We start from the raw sequence: 23,588 nt of genomic DNA on the forward strand, positions 1-23,588 counted from the left end.
ACGAATGTTGAGACGTAGAGAAAAAAGAGTAAAATAACAAAAACAAAAATCACTTCAAGTGCGACGTTATCATTGTGTTAACATTGATAATACAAATTCAAGCTAAGAGGAATGACCTACGACTGTCTTCCCTAATGTTTGCTTTCTGCATGGATGTTCACCGACTATTGGCTAAAAGTAAATATATTTATCCCACATCATTAAGGAGATGCTACGAATGAAAGTAGACGAGTCATACCTTTTTTTCGTAAAATATATTATCTATTAAAGATAATAAATAGTCAGATGACAGTGAAATGAGTGAGTTTTCATGTAATATTTTATTTCAATACATATGTTTAAATTAATTTAATCTAGTTACTTGATTGAATTACTTGACTAGTACTAGACATGTTCACCATAAGTCGAAACCAAAGCCGAAACCGAAACCGATACCGATACCGAAACCAAAGTTAGTAGTGAGGTAAATGGTAAATGTTTATAATGTTTAAATAACTCTACACATTTACTTCATTTTATTGTTTGAAATTTGAATACACTAGACGGAGTATTACTTCAATGTAACATTTTACACGAATCTATCAAACAAAGTAAGTTAAATTCAACAAAAAACCCATGCAAGTTATATACTTTTCAGATGTGGATGAAAGTTTCGTCGAAGGGAAAGAACTGTACATAGTTCTTCAATATGTGCAATAACTTTTTGATTTTAATTAATGGTGTGATTTACACTGATGAGTCTTATGCAGACGAAACGCAGGTCTGCTGCATTGAGTTATAAGCCTTGTATTACCACCACTGGGTCGATGCCACTGCTGGTGGACGTTTCGTTCCCGGGGGTATATCCAGCCCAGTAGTCAGGACTTCGGTGTTGGCATGAATATCAAATATATGGTCATTTTTGTGAATTCACTGTTTGCAAAAATGTGTATTATTATAAATTCTAAGGATCTTAGATTACCCAACATTTTGAAATTTTTGGTCCTCAATAATCTTAAATTTGTACTTGTTTGGCTTTCCAACTATTTTGATCTGACTGTCCCTGATCAGTCTTATGTAGACGAAACGAGCGTCTGGCGTATTAAATGTATGAGCATAGTACCTTTGAAAACTATTTACAATTGCCACTGTTTTTCCAGAATGAAAATGAAGAAACGAAACAAAAATAGAGGTTAGTATGATTGACATAGTAAAAATGAAATCATCAAAATTACGAACATATTTTTTGTAGGAATTAATTTTATAATTAAAAAACAACATGATCAATTGACACATATGGACAAACTTTACCTTTAAAAGCTGATGCCTTACCCTTCAAAGTAATTTTGAATGCTGTGACCCCATTAACAAGTTTCTGTTGAAAGATAAATTCAACCTGGTGCACTCGATATATAACTTTGGTGAAAGGTCTGGCTGACTGTTTGCATCCAGAAACAGCCGTTCCACCGATATGTATCCACCACAGCGGTCGGGAAAATCCCGCATCCGGTATTTCCGACCACAGTTGTCATCACAGAAATCAAACCATTTAACAATTGACCAATGATTTATATACAAAATTGAACAATTAACAGCGGTTTATGCTATTTTGTCTGTACATTTAAAAATGTTATCAAAATCGACAAAAAGGGTTTTTTCACAGTGTTTTGTATATTGTGACGGTAATCACAAATCTACGTTGCTTAAGAGGACAAGTAGTCCTTCGTTACTTTTGAAAGTTATCATTGATGTAACGAAAAGCCAATGGTGAAAGTTAAATGACAAAAATACCGAACTGACTGAAAATTCAAATCGGAATTCCCTTATCAAATGGCCAAATCAAAAGCAAAGTAACATCAAACAAACGGAAACAAACTGTCATATTCCTGACTTGACGCGGACCTATCCTTATGTAGGAAAGGGTTGACCCAACCTGGTTTTAAAGCCAGCTTAACCTCTCACTTGTATGACATTTGCATAACATTCCATTATATTGACAACGATGTGTGAACAAAGAAAACAGGCATAATAGATAAAAATGTCTTAACTTTGTTACAAATTGGATTACATATTAACCAGATTAATACACCTTTCGTTTCACTTACTCATATCATACTCCGTTATGGTAGAGGGAGGTTTGGCATGCCACAAAACCAGGTTCAATCCACCATTTTTACCTTTAAACATGTCCTGTACCAAGTCAGGACTATGACCATTGTTATATTATAGTTCGTTTCTGTGTGTGTTACATTTTAACATTGTGTTTCCGTTGTGTCGTTTGTTTTCCGTTATTTTTTAGTGTGAATTCACACTACTATAAGACGTGTCACGGTACTTATCTATCCCAAATTCATGTATTTGGTTTTGATGTTATATTTGTTATTCGCATAGGATTTTGTCTAATGCTTAGTCCGTTTCTGTATGTGTTACATTTTAATGATGTGTTGTTGTTCTCCTCTTACATTTAATGCGTTTTCTTCAGTTTTAGTTTCTTACCCCGATTTTGGTTTTTGTCCATGGATTTATGAGTTTTGAACAGCGGTATACTACTATTGTTTTTATTTGGTATGATAAGAGAAATATTACTACGCGGAAAATAGATTAGAGGCCAATAAATATGCTAATATATATAAATTTTTTATCAGATGTCTTTTATTAACTTTTTTTATGTTGGACTGCAGTTCATTAATCCTAACTGTAAAAAAAAGTTTGATACTTTTTACTAAAAGGAATTCCTTAATTTTTTTTTGATTTTCACCAAATTTTGAAAAATTATTTTACTTTTTGACCAAAACAAAAATACAAATTCCGACAAATTTTACCCACACAGTTTACAGAAAAACAATGTCATTGGATATATAGCAGTTTAACAAACAAACAATAATTTTGATCATTGAAAAGCTTCATTTCTCTAATTAATCTTATGGTGAGTGATTCAAAATATCAATTACTTTTTAACTCCCTTGTATATCCTGTACCTCTTTAAATAAAAGCATTTGATTGATATTTGCTATGAAAATATATAATTAGTATAACTGTAAAGAAGAAGAGAGTTAATTGGTGCACGCACCAAATAATGTTGCCGGAAATATGGAGGTCTTTCGAGTAAAAAAGTGCAAAATATTATATAAACAATGTTTATATTGAGTTGACTCTAAAACTGGTTTAATCCAAGTAGTTATGATAATGCTATAAGATATAACTTAATTGTCCTACAACGAGTTATTGTACGGAAATGGTACCTTGTTTAAATTTCTAAAAAATAATCTGATTTGGGAAATCTCCAAATACGATTCACGCATTCTGTGCATAATAAAACAATGAACATTCAGCGTTATAAATATTAGGCATCTTCTTATATAAAACTTCATAAAAAAATGTATTTATTTCAAATACCTGAAAAACATCATATACCGCAGAAAATAATAATGTAGATCCGCTGAAACTCGTGTAACAATTTCAAACCCATATCATATAATGGACCGGATTAGTGCCGGCCAATAATGAATGTTGGTCTTCGGTTGTCATTCGGTATATCGACCAACAGTTCGTGAAAGAATACTTTACGGTGGTCAAGTATTGCGATTGGATTGTGAAAGCACTGGTATAGGACCATGACTGAAATCTTATCGATAAGACCTGCGCTAATCTGATTTAATGAATTGTATAGAAAACTTTACAAAAATAAAATGAAACTTTCTGTTAAAATCGTTCAAAATTTTGATCAGTATCTGATAAAAACAATCTTCACTACACCATTTTTACAAAATTACAAAAGGCAGATTGATTCTCCAAATTTCAATGACATTAAATATGTAAACAAACATGAGTTTTTCATTTTTCGAATGGATAAACAACTTTGTAAAACGACATTCCATTTTAATGATTATTAAAATGGTTTTCAAATTTTGTTTTGTGTTAGCATAATCAGAGATTTTGGCAAAAAAAAAAATCAAAATAATGAAATATTTACTAAAAATGATTTTTCGGATCGTTAAAGATCGTGTACTGCATTTCAAGATTGTGAAAAGCATCATGAAAGATTTGATGCTACGAAAATGTTAAAATAATAATTATTTATAAGACAATTTATATTTATAATTGGTATAACACATACTGGATTTGCATGACTCATCTCAGCTCTCTATTATTGGTGAATATGGCTTTCATCGTTCAATGCCATTGGATCTTAATATGCACAATTCAACACCGATACCTTAAAGTAACACTCTATTTTAAAGGTCAGAGAAGCCAAATAATTTAATTTCATATTTATATATATTAATGATGCTTTTTTCATTAACAATTCTAACTTTTCTGATTAGATTCAATCAATATACCTTGCTGCGCTAGAAATAGAAAAACAACAGTCACGACTTCCCCTGCCTCGCATTTTCACTTATACCTCGAATTGGACATACGGAGTCATCACAGTACCAGAATCTATGAAAAACGAGACGATTTTAATTTTGAAATAATCAATTTTCCCCACAAAAATATAAAAAAATAGGGACAATATATCAGTTTTATCTGCATATTGGATACTAGGGGTATGACAAAGAACGTCTGGTCTACTTTTCTAAAATGTTCACACGACGATATCAAGACCTTGTTGATAAATAGTCCGTCTCATCTTCACAAATTATACACAATAGTCTTAAAGATTTGAGGTACTGACGTGGTTTGTCATCTTTTAAACGTGTTAAGTATTATTGTGTTTGTCTTTGTGTGATTTTTACTGGTCAGTCCTTTTGGTAATAGTTATGCATTTCGTTATTGAGTTATTGTGTTTTTATAAATTTTTATATTCTTGTCTTTCATTTCTGCTGATGTGCTTTGTTTACAGTCCTTGGATGGTATAAACTTCCCAAAAAAACGTGTATGGTGTAATTGTTTATGGCATATGGTGCAATGGTGTAAGGTGTATGGTGTTATGGTGTATGGTGTAAGGGGAATGGTGTAATAGTGTTTGAAGAATGGTGTGATTGTGTAACGTGCGATCGGGAATGGTGTGAAGGATTGTATACGACATTTCATTGGTTGAAAACGAACTTTTTTTTTTATTATTTTTTTTTTCGAATTGTAAACGAAAACAATAATAATAATCTTAATATTTGAAATTTTATTGCATTATGGGTAATTTCGGATTATGTAGATAGAATGGGGAATGGTGTAATGTGTAAGTTGTATGGTGCAAAGGTGTAACGTGTATGGTGAAATGGTAAAAGGTGTATGGTGTAATGGTGTACGGTGTTAGTAGGAAGTTTCAACATCCAAGGACTGTATATGCCCTTTTGTGTTTTTTTGTTGACTTACATTTTTCGGAGTCAAACATGCCACACTAAAGAACTGCTGCTACGTTAACTTTTAGAAAACTGCGAATAACTTTATTTTCTCAAACGAACCCCTTAAGTAATACTTAATCATGCTTTTCACGAATCTCATTAGCGCATATACCCGTACAACCGGCATTGCGGGTATATGCCATCCAATAAAATTGAACATAAAGACACACCATGTGCTTGATGTAAACAAAAACACGTCTTTATAGTTATAAATCACTTGACCATTACCACGTCATGTGCCAATACATGTAATTAATATATATGGAAACAAGAGGAATATTATAAAATCGGGGTAACAAGCTAAAACCGAGGGAAACGCATTAAATATAAGAGAACAACGACACAACACTAAAATGTAACACACACAGAAACGGACCAAACATCAGACTAAATCCCACGAGAATAACAAATATAACATCAAAACCAAATACATGAATTTGGGATAGACAAGTACCGTGACACGTCTAATCGCAATGTGAAATTACACTCAAAAAGAAGAGAAAACAAACAACGCAACGTTAAAAAGTAACACACAGAAACGAACAATAATATAACAATGGCCATATTCCTGACTTGGTACAGGACATTTTTAAAGGAAAAAATGGTGGGTTGAACCTGGTTTTGTGGCATGCCAAACCTCGCACTTTAATGGCTATGTTAAATATAACATTGAAATGACAACATAATATTACAGGACTACAATACAAATAAATAGACAAAGAAACACATGATTAATGGATAACAAAAAACATCAGGTTAAAAATTCAATACGCAAAAACGCGCCTCGTCCACACAAGACTCACCAGTGACGCCCAGATATAAAAGATCGAAAGTGAAAAAAAGGTACAAAGTTGTACAGCACTGAAGATCAAAAGTTGAAAAAGGTTGTGTCAAATACGGCTATGGTTTTATGCTTGGGATAAGAACATCCTAATTATTTAGAACAATTAATGCTATTGCAAACAGTGAATTTTATCAAATGAATATAACAGATATACATAATGAAACTGAAGTATTAACTCATTACAGAACACAAACACGAATACATAATGCAAAGAAAAATCTAATTAAAGAACTCAGTCAATTTCAAAATGTTCTATTCATCAAAGTTCCCTTTTACACTCAGGTAAACAGTAATGGGTAAAATGCACTGAATTTATAAAGTGTTTATTTCATTAACCGGCAGTTGGTAAATACCACTGTTAGGGGCTGTTAGTTCCTAATGGTATCATCCGCTTAGGCGTAATTTCTTGTTCTTTAGAAATGACATGATTTGTAAGTATTTAAAGTTCTTTGCTTAAAGTTTGGACTGCATAAATACACTGGAACTTGATGATCTTTACTTATAAATTGTCATTCGGTATATCGACCAACAGTTCGTGAAAGAATACTTTACGGTGGTCAAGTATTGCGATTGGATTGTGAAAGCACTGGTATATGACCATGACTGAAATCTTATCGATAAGACCTGCGCTAATCTGATTTAATGAATTGTATAGAAAACTTTACAAAAATAAAATGAAACTTTCTGTTAAAATCGTTCAAAATTTTGATCAGTATCTGATAAAAACAATCTTCACTACACCATTTTTCAAAATTACAAAAGGCAGATTGATTCTCCAAATTTCAATGACATTAAATATGTAAACAAACATGAGTTTTTCATTTTTCGAATGGGTAAACAACTTTGTAAAATGTCATTCCATTTTAATGATTATTAAAATGGTTTTCAAAGTTTGTTTTGTGTTAGCATAATCAGAGATTTTGCCATAAAAAATTCAAAATAATGAAATATTTACTAAAAATTATTTTTCGGATCGTTAAAGATCGTGTACTGCATTTAAAGATTGTGAAAAGCATCATGAAAGATTTGATGCTACGATAATGTTAAAATAATAATTATTTATAAGACAATTTACATTTATAATTGGTATAACACATACTGGATCTGCATGACTCATCTCAGCTCTCTATTATTTGTGAATATGGCTTTCATCGTTCAATTCCATTGGATCTTAATATGCACAATTCAACACCGATTAGATACCTTCAAGCAACACTCTATTTTAAAGGTCAGAGAAGCCAAATAATTTAATTTCATATTTATATATATTAATGATGCTTTTTTCATTAACAATTCTAACTTTTCTGATTAGATTCAATCAATATACCTTGCTGCGCTAGAAATAGAAAAACAACAGTCACGACTTCCTCTGCCTCGCATTTTCACACAAGAGAAAATGTAAGAAAATAAACTTCTGAAGATAGTGAATTAAGTTTTTAAAAATCTATAGTTGATACATAATCATCAATTATATAATCGCATTATAAAGAAATGAATTGTATTTGTATGTTCCGACTGGTTTCAATTTTATAATCAGTTAAATTTCCCTATTTTTGCAAATATAATTGGCCACTTTGAGCATTTATATCAATTTAAGAAGATGTGGTATGGTTGCCAATGAGACGTCACAACTCTCCACAAGATATAAAATGACGTAGAATGTTTTTATGAAGACCAAAAAAAACTTATCTACATCTTCACTTATCTTTTTACAAGTTCTCCAGAGAAACACAATCCAGTGTATTTCAATTAACGATGTATATTAGATTTCTCTCACTTTATGATTGTTTACTAAGGCTTGATCTTTTTTTGACTTTTCATTTTTTCAATTTGCGGTATCATGGATTTCATTTGCTGCATCATATCTTTTTGTGGAATGTCAACAGGACTGAGAAATGGTAAACGTTTTTTCTCTGCATCTTCTGCCAAAGAGCAGTATCGTAATGCTTCTTTAACGTTTCCTTTATTACCATATAAGGATGAGAGCATGTAATAAGCATTAGGGTATTGTTTATCACACTCTGGAGCCATCTTGATAAATTTTCTAAAGAGCTCAATTGCTTTCATAGGCTCATTTTCCATGTTCATATATGCGATTCCATAAAGAGCGCTATAGTTTGATTTGTCCAGATCAAAACATTTCTGAAACGAATCAAGTGCTCGTTCGGGCTGATTTGTAGAGACGTATTTTGCACCCAGACAATAATATATGTCAATCAGAATTATTCGTTTACCAGGCAGAGAATCTACGTCCAAACTGAGTTTATAAGCTAATTCTTCAGCGGATTTGATAGATAATTTTGCGAATTCGAAATCTGATAAAAGATTTTTTCCCTTTTGTGCTTGTGATAAGGTTCTCCATAAAATGAGCTGTTTAGTGTACGCAGCAAATATATCATCAGGTTTTAACATGAGGTATTTGTCAATTAAAATAGACGTATTTTCTGGCGGATGGTAAGGCCCAAACATACTGTTTTCGCAAATATGACCATAAACAATATTCTCGAAAGCTGATCGAAGAATTTCGCAGTCTTTCAAATTTTCAACACTGTCGTTGTTGAAGTCTTTTATTTTCTCTGAGGCCATTATTAAGTGACACACTGCTCGGCTATGATTATTGGCCGTATGAGAATTTGGATACTGTGAGAATACCCTCGGGTCAAACCTTTTGTTATCCTTAAAGATTCTTGTGGAATCGCTTGCTTGTTTAGCCTGTTCTTCTCTTCCACTTTTGAAAAAATCCAAAAGTGACGAATATACAGGATTACCCATAAATCCCCGAAGATCTGGAGTCTCTTCATTTCCAGGAAATGTTGTGTTGTCTACTTCTTTGTTATAATGGGCCATTTTCTGTCAAATTTACTTCATTTTTTCAAGGTCCTGGAAATAAAACAAAATGCTGTGATAAATTTAGAAAAATCCACACTTGAGCTTCATAAGATCTAGATGTCCAAGCAAGGCTATAAGTCAATGCAAAAACATACAGATGCAGATACAGATATACATGTAGACGTAAAATATTGGCGAAAGATACCAGAAGGACATTCAAACTAGTCGAAAATAAACTGACAACATCATGGCTAAAAAAGAAAAAGACAAAGAGACGAACAATTGTACACAAAACACATAATATAAAACGAAAGACTGAGAAACACTAAGCACTCAAAAAAAAACGGTGCCTCATGTGCTCTGTAGGTTGGACTTGTATGTGTAGTCGCTTCGATGACCATTCACGCGTTTGTCGAATAGCTGTTCTGCCTCAGAAACATGCTGCATGCCACATTGAAAACAAAGAAGGTATTAAATAATCTGGGTTTTTCAAGTAACATTGCAAAATATAATGTACAAAGATCCAGTGGAATGGCAAGTTTTTGTTTTAGTATGCAGTATTTGTTGGCAAGCCAGCCACGAGAGGATCGAGAAAGATTGTGGACAAAGAACTTTACAATTTAATCAAGGAATATACAGGGTAAGACAGTTACCACAATGTTAACCTCGTCAAAAATAGACATTTGTCATATTAGTGGATTACCATTAGAATTTGAAAAGGGGGCATTGAAAATGAATGTTCTGTAACACAACATTAAATGCAGGAAACAAATGGGCATTTCATTGAAATAACCACTAAACAGATGTTAATGAATATTATATCCAGAAGAGTCCTCATCCCTTCCTCTCAAGAATATCGAATAGTCCGACACCTTAGAGGCGTTTGGTCCCGCAGTATGTACATTATTTGTGTCAAGTAGAAACAAGTCAAACAAGCGAATAATGCTTACAATCAGTGTCATTCAGGAGAGGAAATTGTATTCCGAAAATTTTGTCGTGCATAGAAAACAAAAAAAATAGTTTATAATGTTGAAACATGAAGCATAAAATAAAAAAAAAATAAAAAATTACTCGAACTTCACGCCTAATATCGTCGTTTCAGCCTTTTCAATGTTACACGAGACCTTCCTACTTTGATAAGTTATCTAGTTGTATGTATTGATATATAACTAAATGACACATTAGACTTCTAGTGAAACAGAAAGGCTTAAAACCTCAAAAACATACCACAACATCCAACCATAGGGGATAAAACTCTTATAGAAGATTATATATCGAAAATCAGTATTGGTAATATAAAAATATATTACATTGTATTTGCCCAATAAATATTAGATCTGTAAAGGAGTAAATTAAAGAACAATTTTGGCCTAAAAGTTTAGCTTCATCTGGTGAGAGATTTTGACACTTTTTCAGTCAATTCAATTTGTTGATGTGCAAGATTTGAACTAAGGGTTTCAACTCCCTCAGGCGAAGTTGGCTTAAGATGAATTTGGCTATTCATTTAAGATATTTTTGACAAATCGCTTTTCAAAGATTTTCGGTAATTATCCATCTTCAGATTTTATATGTTTGGCTTTGAGCCTTCCTGATGAAGGTAAATCCAGAAAAGCGCTTCGGACGCAATAAACTATTATACGTGTTGTTTTCCTTTTTTTAGTTATGAAATACGCCCGGATTCAAGCTTAGTCTCAACCTTTATATGTTTTATGTATTATTATCAAATACAACACACTTTTAAATATTAATAAAATTGAGAATGGAAATGGGGAATGTGCCAAAGAGACAACAACCCGACCATAGAAAAAAAACAACAGCAGAAGGTCACCAACAGGTCTTCAATGTAGCGAGAAATTCCCGCACCTGGAGGCGTCCTTCAACTGGCCCCTAAACAAATATATACTAGTTCAGTGATAATGAACGCCATACCAATTTCCAAATTGTACACAAGAAACTAAAATTAAAATAATACAAGACTAACAAAGGCCGGAGGCTCCTGACTTTGGACAGGCGCAAAAATGCGGCGGGGTTAAACATGTTTGTGAGATCTCAACCCTCCCCCTATACCTCTAGCCAATGTAGAAAAGTAAACGCATAACAATACGCACATTAAAATTCAGTTCAAGAGAAGTCCGAGTCTGATGTCAGAAGAGGGAACCAAAGAAAATAAACAAAATGACAATCATACATAAATAACAACAGACTACTAGCAGTTAACTGACATGCCAGCTCCAGACTTCAATTAAACTGACTGAAAGATTATGATTTCATCATATGAACATCAGGCACAATCCTTACCGTTATGGGTTTAGTATCATACCATCATAACATATATGAGAAGAACATAACCCGTGTCATGCCAACAACTGGTTTTTTAATAAATGTGTTTAGTTCCGATGCAAAGACACTATACAAATGATACCACTTCCATTTGAGACGGAAACTGTTTAAAAATAAGCTCAAATGCTAAAATTGTGACGATTTCAGTAATTTGCATGACTTCATGATACTAATACCCGATACCTGTGCATTGTATTGTCAAAAACAGCCTATATGTATGTAACAGAAGTAGTATACTTTCAAATGAATAGCTGAAAGTTTACAATTCAAATGTTTTTTAAGACTGCTATATTTTAGGCCAAAAAGGGGTATTACGGGTTCTACTCCTTTCGAGTGGCAAATGCCTGTTTTATCTTTAGTGAGAATTGAACCAATGCTTTTGTCACCTCGGTGTAATTCCACAGATGGACTTTAAGTGTAGTTGGAATGGTTAAAATTGTTCAGGGCGTACCATGATATATGGTATTCAAGGAAGTGCAATATAAAGACGGTTGGAGTATATAAAAGAAATCTGACCATAATGTGCAATATATCTTCTGATAAACTGTTATAATGTCAATCATAGAATATTCCAAATCAACAAAAAACTCATTATACTCTACCTTAAAATTAATAAAATATTTGCTGATAAGCATTACAATGATGACATATTGATTCAATCGTGGATCTGTTTTATTCAATTAAACTGCATTTAAATAAACATCCACTGTTTAACTATTCAATATTAAATGTCATGCAAAAATACATGATGCGGAAAAATCTTTTAAACCAGATGATATCAACACACACAACTGTAGTTATGTTTAGATACACCGTATCGAACGATAAATGGCTCTGTTTGGAGTACTAATGATGAGGAAAACACATGTTGATTGGTATTAATGAATGTGCTAATACTGACTAGCTTTCATCAAATTATTGTTAAACATAGTATAAAGTATGCTTACAAAAATACATATATTTTACGATTGAACTTACCTGGCTGATACAGGTGTACACTACGTGAATAACTGTCTACGTCAGACTAGCCACATACTGCACAGTTTCGGAGAATTGGTAATACGAACAGAACAAGATACATCAGTTAAGGGCATCTATACACAAAATCAAATATGCAGGAACTCCATCTTTTTGATTTTAGTAAGTATCTTTTTATTATTTGTTTATACATAAAGTATTTGTCACCAACAACACATGATCTAATTAAAAATATTGTAAATGATCGCTTCATTGAACGGGAAAGACACAGACGTATAATCAAAAATACTGTTTATCCTGTATTTCTAGACATGTTAGCATCGTACAATCTGAGGTTGCAAAAAACTAGCCAAAAACCAATTAAATTTCTGCAGTGTGTTCAATCTATTTGTTTCGATCGATAATTAAGTCAGATTCTCAACTGAGAGGTAGGACATATTGATATGTTTAAATGTGTATATCTATGCGTTTAAAAAGGTAAGTAATGCGTTACATTGAAATAGTGATTTAGGTAAAAGTAAGATGAATAATATCGATAATAAGAACATAAACAATTTAAAGCAAAGAGTATTTGAATAGCATTAAATAACTTTTATAAAATCATTAAAATGTAGAATGCTACACATTGCATCTTCTAATAATTTGTGAAATAAGAACATTAAATTACTCAATGAATTAAAAACATATACATTTGTAAAACAGAAAATATTTTAATCACAAATCATTAAGAACGATATATGGTATGATTGCCAAAAATACAGCTACTCACAACTACCAAATTACACTCAAATTAACAATTATACCGTACGGTCTTTAACAATTTATCATAACAGAATGCTAGTTCAGTCTGAATATAGTGTACACATTGTATTTTTAAAGAAATTATATCATTCTATTTTGTCATCAATAGTTGTACATGCTTTTCAAATGGTTGTTGAGTTAATACTATAACCTTAATATAATATTCTATTGTGATCAAGGTACAACTGTTGCATCAATTACCTTTGCGATACCTTTTGGTTTTGCATGTTTTTTCATCATGAATTTTGCTGAATTTCTTTTAAATTATGCGCTCAAAAATTCTGCGCTTGTAAGCATGTGTTACTGTTTTTTCAAACCAAATGCATAATGTGTTTCTCTAATTGTTGTATGATAGCCAGATAAAAAATTAGCATGGCAACTATAAATTATACCCACGATGACGACATAGAAGAGGAGCTGAAGACGCAGATAATAGAAATATGTACAGCTAGTGTACAGAAACCAGGTAAATATATTATACATATGATGATTGTGCGACTGTGACAAATTGGTATGACAAAAAAAATTAGGTGGGATAAGATAAAGAAAGGCAACTCGCAAAGATAGACAAAACCATGATCGAAAGAAAAAAGAACAAAATGATAGACACCTATTCAAAAGACTGTATACAAGAAATTAAAAGAATTGATCAACACAATTTAAACTGGGGTTACATTTGTGTGCTCCGTAAGGGTAATCAGTTCCTGTTTAGTAGTGTCAGCCGTTGCTCAAGACAAAAACAAATTGTGTGGTAGGGTCACATTCGTGATTTTCATAATCCGACAAGTGAACCATATCTGTGACAATGCGTATCAAATATTAAATAAGGTTAAAAGAACATCATAATGGTTTTGATATAACTTTTAAGGAAATATCTTATCCATTCGAACTATTAATAACTTCAAAATGTTTGTTTTTAATCTTTACGGAACATATGATAAATAATATTAATGCAACAAATTTTACTGCATTTTTAAACATTGTTAAAATTCCATTCTCAATTTTATTAAAAAATAAAGAGTTAACAAAAAACAAAAGGTATAGCAAAAGCGGAACTAGGAATCAGAGATTGCATGAAGGAATCATTTTCCTTGATTTAAGATAATTTCTCAAACTTCATAACCAATAATTTCAATAACACCATATTAATAATTTCATGCCATTACATAATTGTTGACAACTTGGCTGGTGATACCCTTGGAGACCAACAGACAACCTGCAGAGGAACTAGAGATAGTACTTACATTCACAGTATCAATTTTCACAGTTCAAGTTCATATGACATCGACTTTAGGTTTAACCCCTCCTACCAAAAAATCAACCTTAGACTGTACTTGTATCAAATTATTACATTTCCATATTCAGGAAACCTTGGAAATTGGGTCCAAACTGTAGTGTTGAATATTACCAACATAAAGGAGAATTATACCATTGTGTTATTGTGCTTTGGGACAGATTTCCTGTCTTGTCTTTCGTGTTTGATAATGTGCGTTGTCTGTTTGCCTTTTTGTTTGTCTTTGTTGACATGTTTGTTTGTTTTTGTAGTAAAATTACAAAACATTGTTGACTGCTGTATATATAAAAAAGAAGATGTGGTATGATTGCCAATGAGACAACTATCCACAAAAGACCAAAATGACACAAACATTAACAACTATAGGTCACCGTACGGCCTTCAACAATGAGCAAAGCCCATACCGCATAGTCAGCTATAAAAGGCCCCAATAATACAATGTAAAACAATTCAAACAAGAAAACTAACGGCCTTTTTATGTAAAAAAAAATGAACGAAAAACAAATATGTAACACATAAACAAACGACAACCACTAAATTACAGGATCCCAACCTTCCCCTTAACCTGGGACAGTGGTATAACAGTACAACATAAGAACAAACTATAAAAATCTGTTGAAAAAGGCTTAACTCATCAGATGGACAAAAATACAAGTGGACGTGGCCGGGTACTTATACATCCCGACACAAAAAGACACAATGAACAGATTTGAGAGTACTCGCAGTTATCTGACACCTAGTTCAAAGCCACTAATAACTAATAAAAAAATCATGCATCTAAGACTATCCCTATTTTTGACATTTTTACCTGCTGTGTCTGTTTATTTTGTTCACACATCTTCGTCAATAGAAACTTTATAATAAAGGAGTCTAAGACGAATATCATACAAAAAAGAGGTTAAGCTAGCTTCATAAACAGCTCGGAATTTTTGTTATTTTACTTTTATAAATGTGTTCAAATTATTACAACTTTCACGTTCATCGACTAAATAATAGTTGTTGTGGTAGGAAATGTAATTTGTAATATATACATAGGCTAATATAAGTTATTGAGAAGTAATTATAACAAGAATGTTTACATATCTTCTGTCTTAGACGCTAAACATATTGAAAAATATTATTAGCAAGCTTAAACATTATTTGATTACAGCCAGCTTTAGTGCTGTTATGATCTCATGATACTGTGTGAGTATCCAGTTACTAAGACATAAAAAGGAAGATGTGGTATGATTATAAATGAGACATCTGTCCACAAGAGACCAAAATGACACAGAAGTTAACAACTATATGTCACCGTACGGACTTCAACAAAGAGCAAAGCTTATACCGCATAGTCAGCTATACAAACTAAGAGTTTTTGACATTATACTCAGGCTCTACATAGAATCCATGACAAGCAATATTGCCAATGATGTCTTTGTCAGCTGGTATAAACACAAAAGACGTTTCATATATGTTTTCCGGCTAGATTTTGGTGGTTGTTGCAGTTGTTGGCATCATTTGAGTGATAGTGTTCAGTTTCTGATATGTTTATTGTGATATCAAACAGAAAATGTGGTAGGATTGCAAAAGAAACCGTCTGACAATGAAATTAACAACAATAGGTCAAATGCGGTTTTGACAATTAGCGATGTTAAGATTATTAGATTTATTATTTTCATAGTGCAACATTGATTAAGCGTATGATCTCTGATTATTCTGACATGACAATGTCAATATCTTAATCAAATCCTGGGATTATATCTACTTTATGAAAGTCTATTGTTCAATGTTAAGTGAAATTTTTACTTATTGCAGTTATAAAAGTTGACCTGGAAGAAAATCAGAAAAGATGGCTGCTTGTTGGGATTTGCATGCAAAGTATTCTATCCACTACCTTAAGGAATTATGCAGAGCCCCTTGTACTAAGCGTCTACAATTCCATGAAAATTGCTCACGGCATTCAAATGCAAATATATCCTAATCAGCTAAAAAAGTATCCCAAGTTCAGAACACGACTTAACTATGAAGCTATCAACAAGAATCGTACCATAGCACGAGTTCATAAGAAATCAGACGTAGCTAGTTATGACTACAAAGTGGGAAATCACGTAGAGTTTTCAAAGCTGTTCATGAAGACATACATGGCTCACTATACAGCTTTTGATGACACGTGTGATCTGTCTGCTCTTCTTAGTTTAATTGGCAGTATCGATATATTTCCACAGCCCGTGAAGAATGTTGCAAATAAGGTATGTTATAACACAAATCTATATTAAGAATCAAATAATTTTTAGTATACATCGAAATGATTTAATGTTTCAAATGTTTAAGATGTTAACTAGGAAGCATTCAAGTCTTTTAGGCAAGATTTTAATGGCAAGACGTGAAATAAAAATTAAGCAGTATTACAACTTGTTTCAAAACAATTCAGAATAACACGAGTATGACTATATGACAACGATTGAAACTTCAAATTGAAATATAATGTTTAAGGATAGAATTACCTTCCACTTTTGACTTTGAATTTAGGCATGAAATAGCGAACTTGTATTTGCTTAAAAAATATCGAAAGCTGACAAAACAAGGCATGTGGATATGTTATATTTTCAAACGTTGCACGCACACCTTATTTTAAATTCATTGTTACCGATAAAGTATACCGGGGAAATTGTTGACCATATACCCAAATACTATATCTGTTGTTTAATTAGCACTCATTTATTTTTATCGAAACGAAAATCGCTCATCTTCCTTCAAATATCGTTTGTAAATGAAGCCTAACTAATATGACCTTCTTAGTGGGTTTGGAATACTTCTTGTTAGGTATTCTGTGAGAGTGCATTATAAAACAATATAATAGAAAGGTATATTGTTGTTTGGTTCGACATATATGTATTTAAAGCATTACATTTTCTAATTTTTTTTATTAATCTTTTTTTTTAAACTACATAACTATATACTTTCAGATACGTTTAAATGTGCGTAATCCTTGGGCACATTGCAACTTTGACGAATGGGATACTCTAAGGTATCAGACGTCTTTTCAATTGATGCATCAACTCATCAAATGTCTCAGTTTGAGAAAACCCGACGAGACAAAAGTGTTAGCAGAGTTAACTAAATGGGAACAGAATGGTTAGTATGTGTTACATCAATTTTACATGTTTGCTACAAGTCTTATTATCCAAAGCTATTAATTTCAAGACGAACGAAGAGCACAGATATATTTTCTTATAAAACAGTAAGTTATGCGCCAATAAGACAAACACCGAACTTCATAAAACTCGACTATGGTAATCAAATCAATTTGATACAGTTACTGTTAGATATATCTTGAATCAAAAGTTTATTCCGGTAAGAAATGTCATCGTACTTCAAAAATGAATTCAACCCTTTACTTATACCTTTATTTGATACCTTGCATATACGATTTCTTTAGGGTATCTAGAAATTCAGATTGAGAAACCCTTAAATCGAAGTTGATGCTGTAAATACTACAGAGCAAGTTGTCCTGCGGTACATGTGTTACCTTATTCTTTACATGAATTAAGAACGGATCAATGAATTTCAATATTGAATGAGCTAAAGAGCTTCGTGCATATTTTCTGCATTTTTGTTAGCCCTATCAATGTGACATCTATTAACTCCTAACATCAACCATTTTCCTGCTGAAGCAAGAGGTGTTAGAAAATAATCTTTTATTCCTTTTTTCTCATTTTTGATACGTATACACATTAAATACATCTAGGAGAATATGATCTGTCTTATCTATATTGGATATCTAGCTTAAAAGGTCTCAGTATGCATTGAATTTTATAACTTTTGGATTATTTGGATGTTTCGTATTCGTATTCGTATTACTATCTCTTCAGTTAAAGAAGACCTTCAAATTTGTTGTGAAGCGTTGAACAAAAATGCCATCGTACTTTAAATATGAACTTTAACCTATATTGCATACTAACAAATACTTAATTTGTATGAATGTCTTGAAAAATAATAACAATTAGGCATCAATATCCAAATATAGAGATGTCTTATTCTACAATACTTATAAGAATCATTTACACAAACAAAGCAGAAAACAAGAGAAAAAGGTAGCTCTATCTTGTATTTTTATCTTTCATTTCTAAGATCATTTTTGTTTTGTATATGAAGGAGGATATTTCAATGAGAAACCCTTTCCGTATCGAGTACTTGCATATAATATATATACGTGATCTTAAAGATATTAAAAAAATTAAAGATACGACAAAACAAGACCGGGTTCATATTTTGTTCTTTGGTCTAAACATGGACGAGTCAAAAGTAATATAAATGACTACTTACTTAATAATGAAGTTGTGTTGTTCTTTCTACCTGCTGTAATATATGGCATTTACGTATCTTATTGATACCATATATTGGAGTTGTCTTGAAGTATTCTTATATCTTAATATACAAAAACAAAAGATTGAAGCGCGAAAGAATGCATTTGTTCATAAATGACTGCAGGACAGAGGTGTTAGTTTTAGTCTTAATGTCTTTTGAAAATGGTTTAAGTATATATATGCTTGTTTCATTTCAGGATTTTTGTTTTTGCAAGGCTATGCAGTTGACCAAATCGTGGTAAATGAATTAAGACAACAAACACAGGTTCTAGCAGAATACGCGTTGAAAATGAAATCAGGTGAGGACTCAACTTTCATCAAGATAGATGAGGCTATGTCAAAGATAAATGGTGAAATGATGTCCGTTTGTAAGCGTATTGATACCATTGAAATTAGCCACAACAAACAGCAACAATCCATAACAGAAATGAATAAAGATGTTAATATCATATATGAAAGGACATTATCTATCGAGAACGTTCAGACAGAACATAGGCAAGACATTGACGGAGCGATTACCAATATAAAAAAAAATGATCGAGATGTAGACAATCTAAAAACTGAAAGTAAATCAACTATAAACAGAGTAGAAACACTGGCAGGTGAAGTTAAATCGACAAGTGAAGATGTATCATATATTAAAAACGATATCATTGAAATGAAAGAGGATATAGGAGATTTCAAAATCTATATGTCTCGATATAAACCTGTAGGTAAAATCTTTTTTTACCCACCAAATCGGTCAGAATATTTTGTTGCCCGAGAAAATGAAATGAGTCAAATTAAAAGCAGCTTTGTAGATAAAGGAAGCGAACACCATACAATAGTTATATCTGGTTTAGGTGGATGTGGCAAGACAACACTTGCAACGGAATTTGCTTGGAGATCTCATGAGTTTTACCAAGGTGGTGTATTTTGGATGTCAGCTGAATCTGAAAGTTCTTTGGAGGATTCTATTACAACACTAGCTATTGATGTGAATGAAACAGGAAAAGACTTCAGAGAAACTCTTAAGAGAACTTTGAAATGGTTTTCACATTTGCGTGAAAGATGGCTCTTGGTCATTGACAATGCAGACGAGGAAGATCTTTCTGATTATACAATAGAAATATTATTTGGGTCATGGAAAAGGAATGCTCATGGACACATCCTCATTACAACAAGACGAGAACCAAAAAAGATCGAGGAATCAATGTGTGTTAAACTTGAAAATTGTATTTATCTCGTCATATTTGAGACAGCAGAAGGATTAGAATTTGTAAAACGAAGAACTGATAGAAGTGAAAACAAAGAAGACAATGCAATTGTAATACTTGTTGAGGAGCTTGGTGGATTGCCCTTAGCCTTAGAACAAGCTGCTGCTCATATAAAAAGTATAAAATGTTCAGTTGAAGACTATGTAAAACGATTTGAGAAAAAAAGGATAAAACTGCTGAAAGCAGCTCAATCAACGATGAAAATTAGCAAGGAGAGACTTGCAGTTGCAACAACTTGGCAAATGAATATTGAATACATTTCCAGGCAGTCGGATAAAGAAGGGTTAGGAACAGCAGCTATTACAGTTATGGAGATAGCTTCTTTTTTGTTTGCTGATGATATCCCTAAAGGTCTTTTTAATGTTGGAAATCCAGTCGTCGAGGACGACGATCTCACCGATGCACTTGATGATGATGTTGGATGTAGGCAGATAATGGAAATCTTAACTAGATTTTCATTATTCCAGATTATGAAAGATATGTGTCTATCTGTACATAGACTTGTTCAAGAAGTTATAAGAGATAACATGAGTCAGGATCGACGCCAATGTATTCTTCAACATGCTTTGCGTATGGTAAACAAAGCATTAACATCATGCGTGACTCCAAATAATATACTACTGGATGATTATAACGGTATAAAACGCGGTTCTCTAATTACATGGAGTAGGTTAGCAGCAAATACCAATACTTAAAAAGGCCATTTATTACATTTTGTGAAAGGCGATGAATCCAGGCAGAGTATTTGCTTTAACGACCAAATGTTAAAGATACTGCAAACTACAGCTCTTTACCATAGTATACATCAGCGACAAGCGTTAGCACTGGCTGATCAAGAACAAATGGTTACAATAATTCCAACATTAAAAGTTGACACTAAATACTTCCATGAACTAACGAGCATAAAAATTCCTTTACTACAGAAAGACAGAGAGAAGATTCTAGAATGTTTGGCATCAGTTTTACATACAGATAGCGAAGAGATATTTGAAACATCAGCTGTAGTCCCGTACAATTCTGAAACATTAAGGGAGATGGGAAATGAAGCTTTTAAAGAACAGAGATACCATGATGCTATCCAGTGTTATACTGAGGGGATACTGTCTTGTCCTACAGATAAGATGGACATGAGGTTTTTCTCAAACAGAAGCTTAGCATACATAAGACTGCAAGACTATGAACATGCGTTGGTCGACGCCAGTAGATGCATTGAGATTGCACCTGATAATTGGAAAGGATACTGCTGGAAAGCATATTCAGTTTCCGGGTTGATAGAGATTGGATCACGTTCTTCGAATATGGAATCTGTTGGCTTGGCCTCTGCTTGCATTGCTTCACAGAAAAATAAGCTTTGTCTTCTTGAACACAAGATGAAAATGTGTTATCCTATACTAAATTACAAAATGATTGAAAGACCAGAAAGTTTATGTCACGAAATTATGTCCTTAACAGATAGACCATTTACAACCCTGATGTTGAGACAAGGACGTTATGAAATAAGGGATATACTTACAACAACCAAAAGCATTTTAGTCATTGGCGTTGAAGAAGGTGTTGAAATTAATACAGGAGGAAGTTTTAATATTTGTCGACTACCCAAGGACGTCTTAGCAGTAGATATTGAACCTGAAAAAACTATTCATGCACATTTTGAAAATATTGAATTTCTCAAAGGAGGATGTCAGATAACAGTAAGCAAGAATTGCGTGGCAACATTTTATAAGTGCAAGTTTTCAAACGGACAAAAAGGTTGTGAATATTTTCCTAAATGCAAAGGTGATAAAGGTTGCATAAATCAATCATTATGCAAAATAAACTATCAGTTAAGCCTTTCGCACCCCTTTGGTAATAAAAGTGTAGGGGAAACTGGTTTTGCAGGGATTTGTGTATCAGACGGAGGAACTGCATATGTAGAATCGTGTGTTTTAGACAGATGTGGCGGTGGTGGTATTTTGTCATGCGGAAATGGGACATTAACAGACATCAGGAACTGCACAATACGTAATATGAGGCAAATGGGAATTGAAGCAAAAGACGGCGGTGCAATCAGAGCAATAAATAATACAATATCAAATAATCATACTCATGGTTTTGCTATTGGACCAAATGGATATGGATATATAAGTGGCAATATAATTCAGGGAAATGGAGCAGAAGGAGTCTGGAGTGGTGGCAATTTTAAACAAGATGAATCAATGGAAATGAACGAAGGAGGTGCTTCTAGAGCTGTGCTGAATGATAATATTATCAGACAAAATGGTTTATCAGGCATTTCATTCGATGGCGGTTACTTTGAAGTCAAAGGAAATAAAATAATATCCAATTGGCTGTGGGGATTGATGGTCAAATCGAGGTCTTACAGTTATATTCTAGATAACGATATATCTGAAAACAAATGTGGTGGGATTAGAATTGGAACCAACTACACTGCAGCAGTTTTAATTAATGGAAACACCATTAGAGATCATATTGGTCCAGGCATTTATACAGTTAGTTCTATAGAAAATTCTTTAAAAACAAGTCGACGCAGAAAAACAATAGAGAAACAAATGAAACACATCGCTGTAGGAGATGGTGAAATAAGTGGAGAGTCAAGAGAACCTTTTATTTTTAGTACCAATTTTCTGAATAACAACGAAAGAGGAATACAACATCCACAAGATATATTTTGTATGATAGAAGCTTATTGTTTTTGTCGAAAAATATCTCAGCATATGAAATTTTGTTCAAGATGCAAGAAGGCAAAATATTGTTCTAAAGAGTGCCAGACTAACCACTGGATACAACATAAACACATGTGTAAGCTTTTAAATGCCTCATATGTTGTTGAAGTTCAAATGAGTGATACAGAACCAAATAATCTTGGATGTCCTACAGAATATGAAAAACCATATGGGGCCAATCAAAGATCATTCAATCCAAAACTAGTAGGCTTAGGAAAGGGAACTCCTCCGGATAAAAGCTGTTCAACACGATTTATAGTGAAAATTCAGTCCGGGAAAGAATATGGTTACTTCGATCCATATAAGAAGCTTACAGTTTATGATCAAACGGTTACATTTGATATACAGCTTTCAAATCCCGAACTTTACCACCTGTGTAATGAATGTGGAGCTCTAACTGGTCAAAAAGTAACTACAAAAAAAATATTCTGCTGGGCATCATTCAAGAATAGTGGACAAACAATATGTTTCCATACAGAAAACCTACCACCTTATCAAACATGGTGAAAGTACGATAAATAAGCAAACTACTTACGTTTATGAGATGTTTTCTATAAATGTTAATGTATCTTATTGACCAACATTTTAGGGCATACCTTCCAGGGGAGGTAATGACGTTGTTGACGTAAAATATTTTTTATCGCGACATCATACGGTGACATATCGGAAAAAGGTGCATTTTCGACTGATTTTTATTATTCAGACTGATTTAACTTATAAACAAGTTCATGCACCCCTCGTTTTTAAAATGACTCTATGTTTGATTTCGTATGAAGATAATTTGTACCAATTTTTAATGAAAAAGTCACCGATTTTTTTTAAATCAGATAAAAGTACAGCAAAAATGTTT

The 23,588-nt window shown here is 32.7% G+C and overlaps 1 protein-coding gene across 2 annotated transcripts; it reads left to right on the forward strand.

Annotated features, from left to right (window-relative positions):
- Window positions 1-12,351: 12,351 nt before the first annotated feature.
- On the forward strand, window positions 12,352-23,588 carry LOC143048449 (uncharacterized). 2 transcript variants are annotated; one of them, XM_076222136.1, is made up of 5 exons: window positions 12,352-12,477; window positions 13,472-13,582; window positions 16,208-16,641; window positions 17,359-17,527; window positions 18,957-23,588. In XM_076222136.1, the coding sequence occupies exons 2-5, from the start codon at window positions 13,489-13,491 to the stop codon at window positions 20,708-20,710; spliced, it is 2,451 nt and encodes an 816-aa protein (XP_076078251.1). In that variant the 5' UTR covers window positions 12,352-12,477; window positions 13,472-13,488; the 3' UTR covers window positions 20,711-23,588. The 2 variants fall into 2 exon arrangements, with proteins under 2 accessions (XP_076078251.1, XP_076078252.1); XM_076222137.1 differs by lacking the exon at window positions 12,352-12,477 and adding an exon at window positions 12,621-12,743.

This window comes from Mytilus galloprovincialis, chromosome 10, assembly GCF_965363235.1.
Source record: "Mytilus galloprovincialis chromosome 10, xbMytGall1.hap1.1, whole genome shotgun sequence".
NCBI lineage: Eukaryota > Metazoa > Mollusca > Bivalvia > Mytilida > Mytilidae > Mytilus > Mytilus galloprovincialis.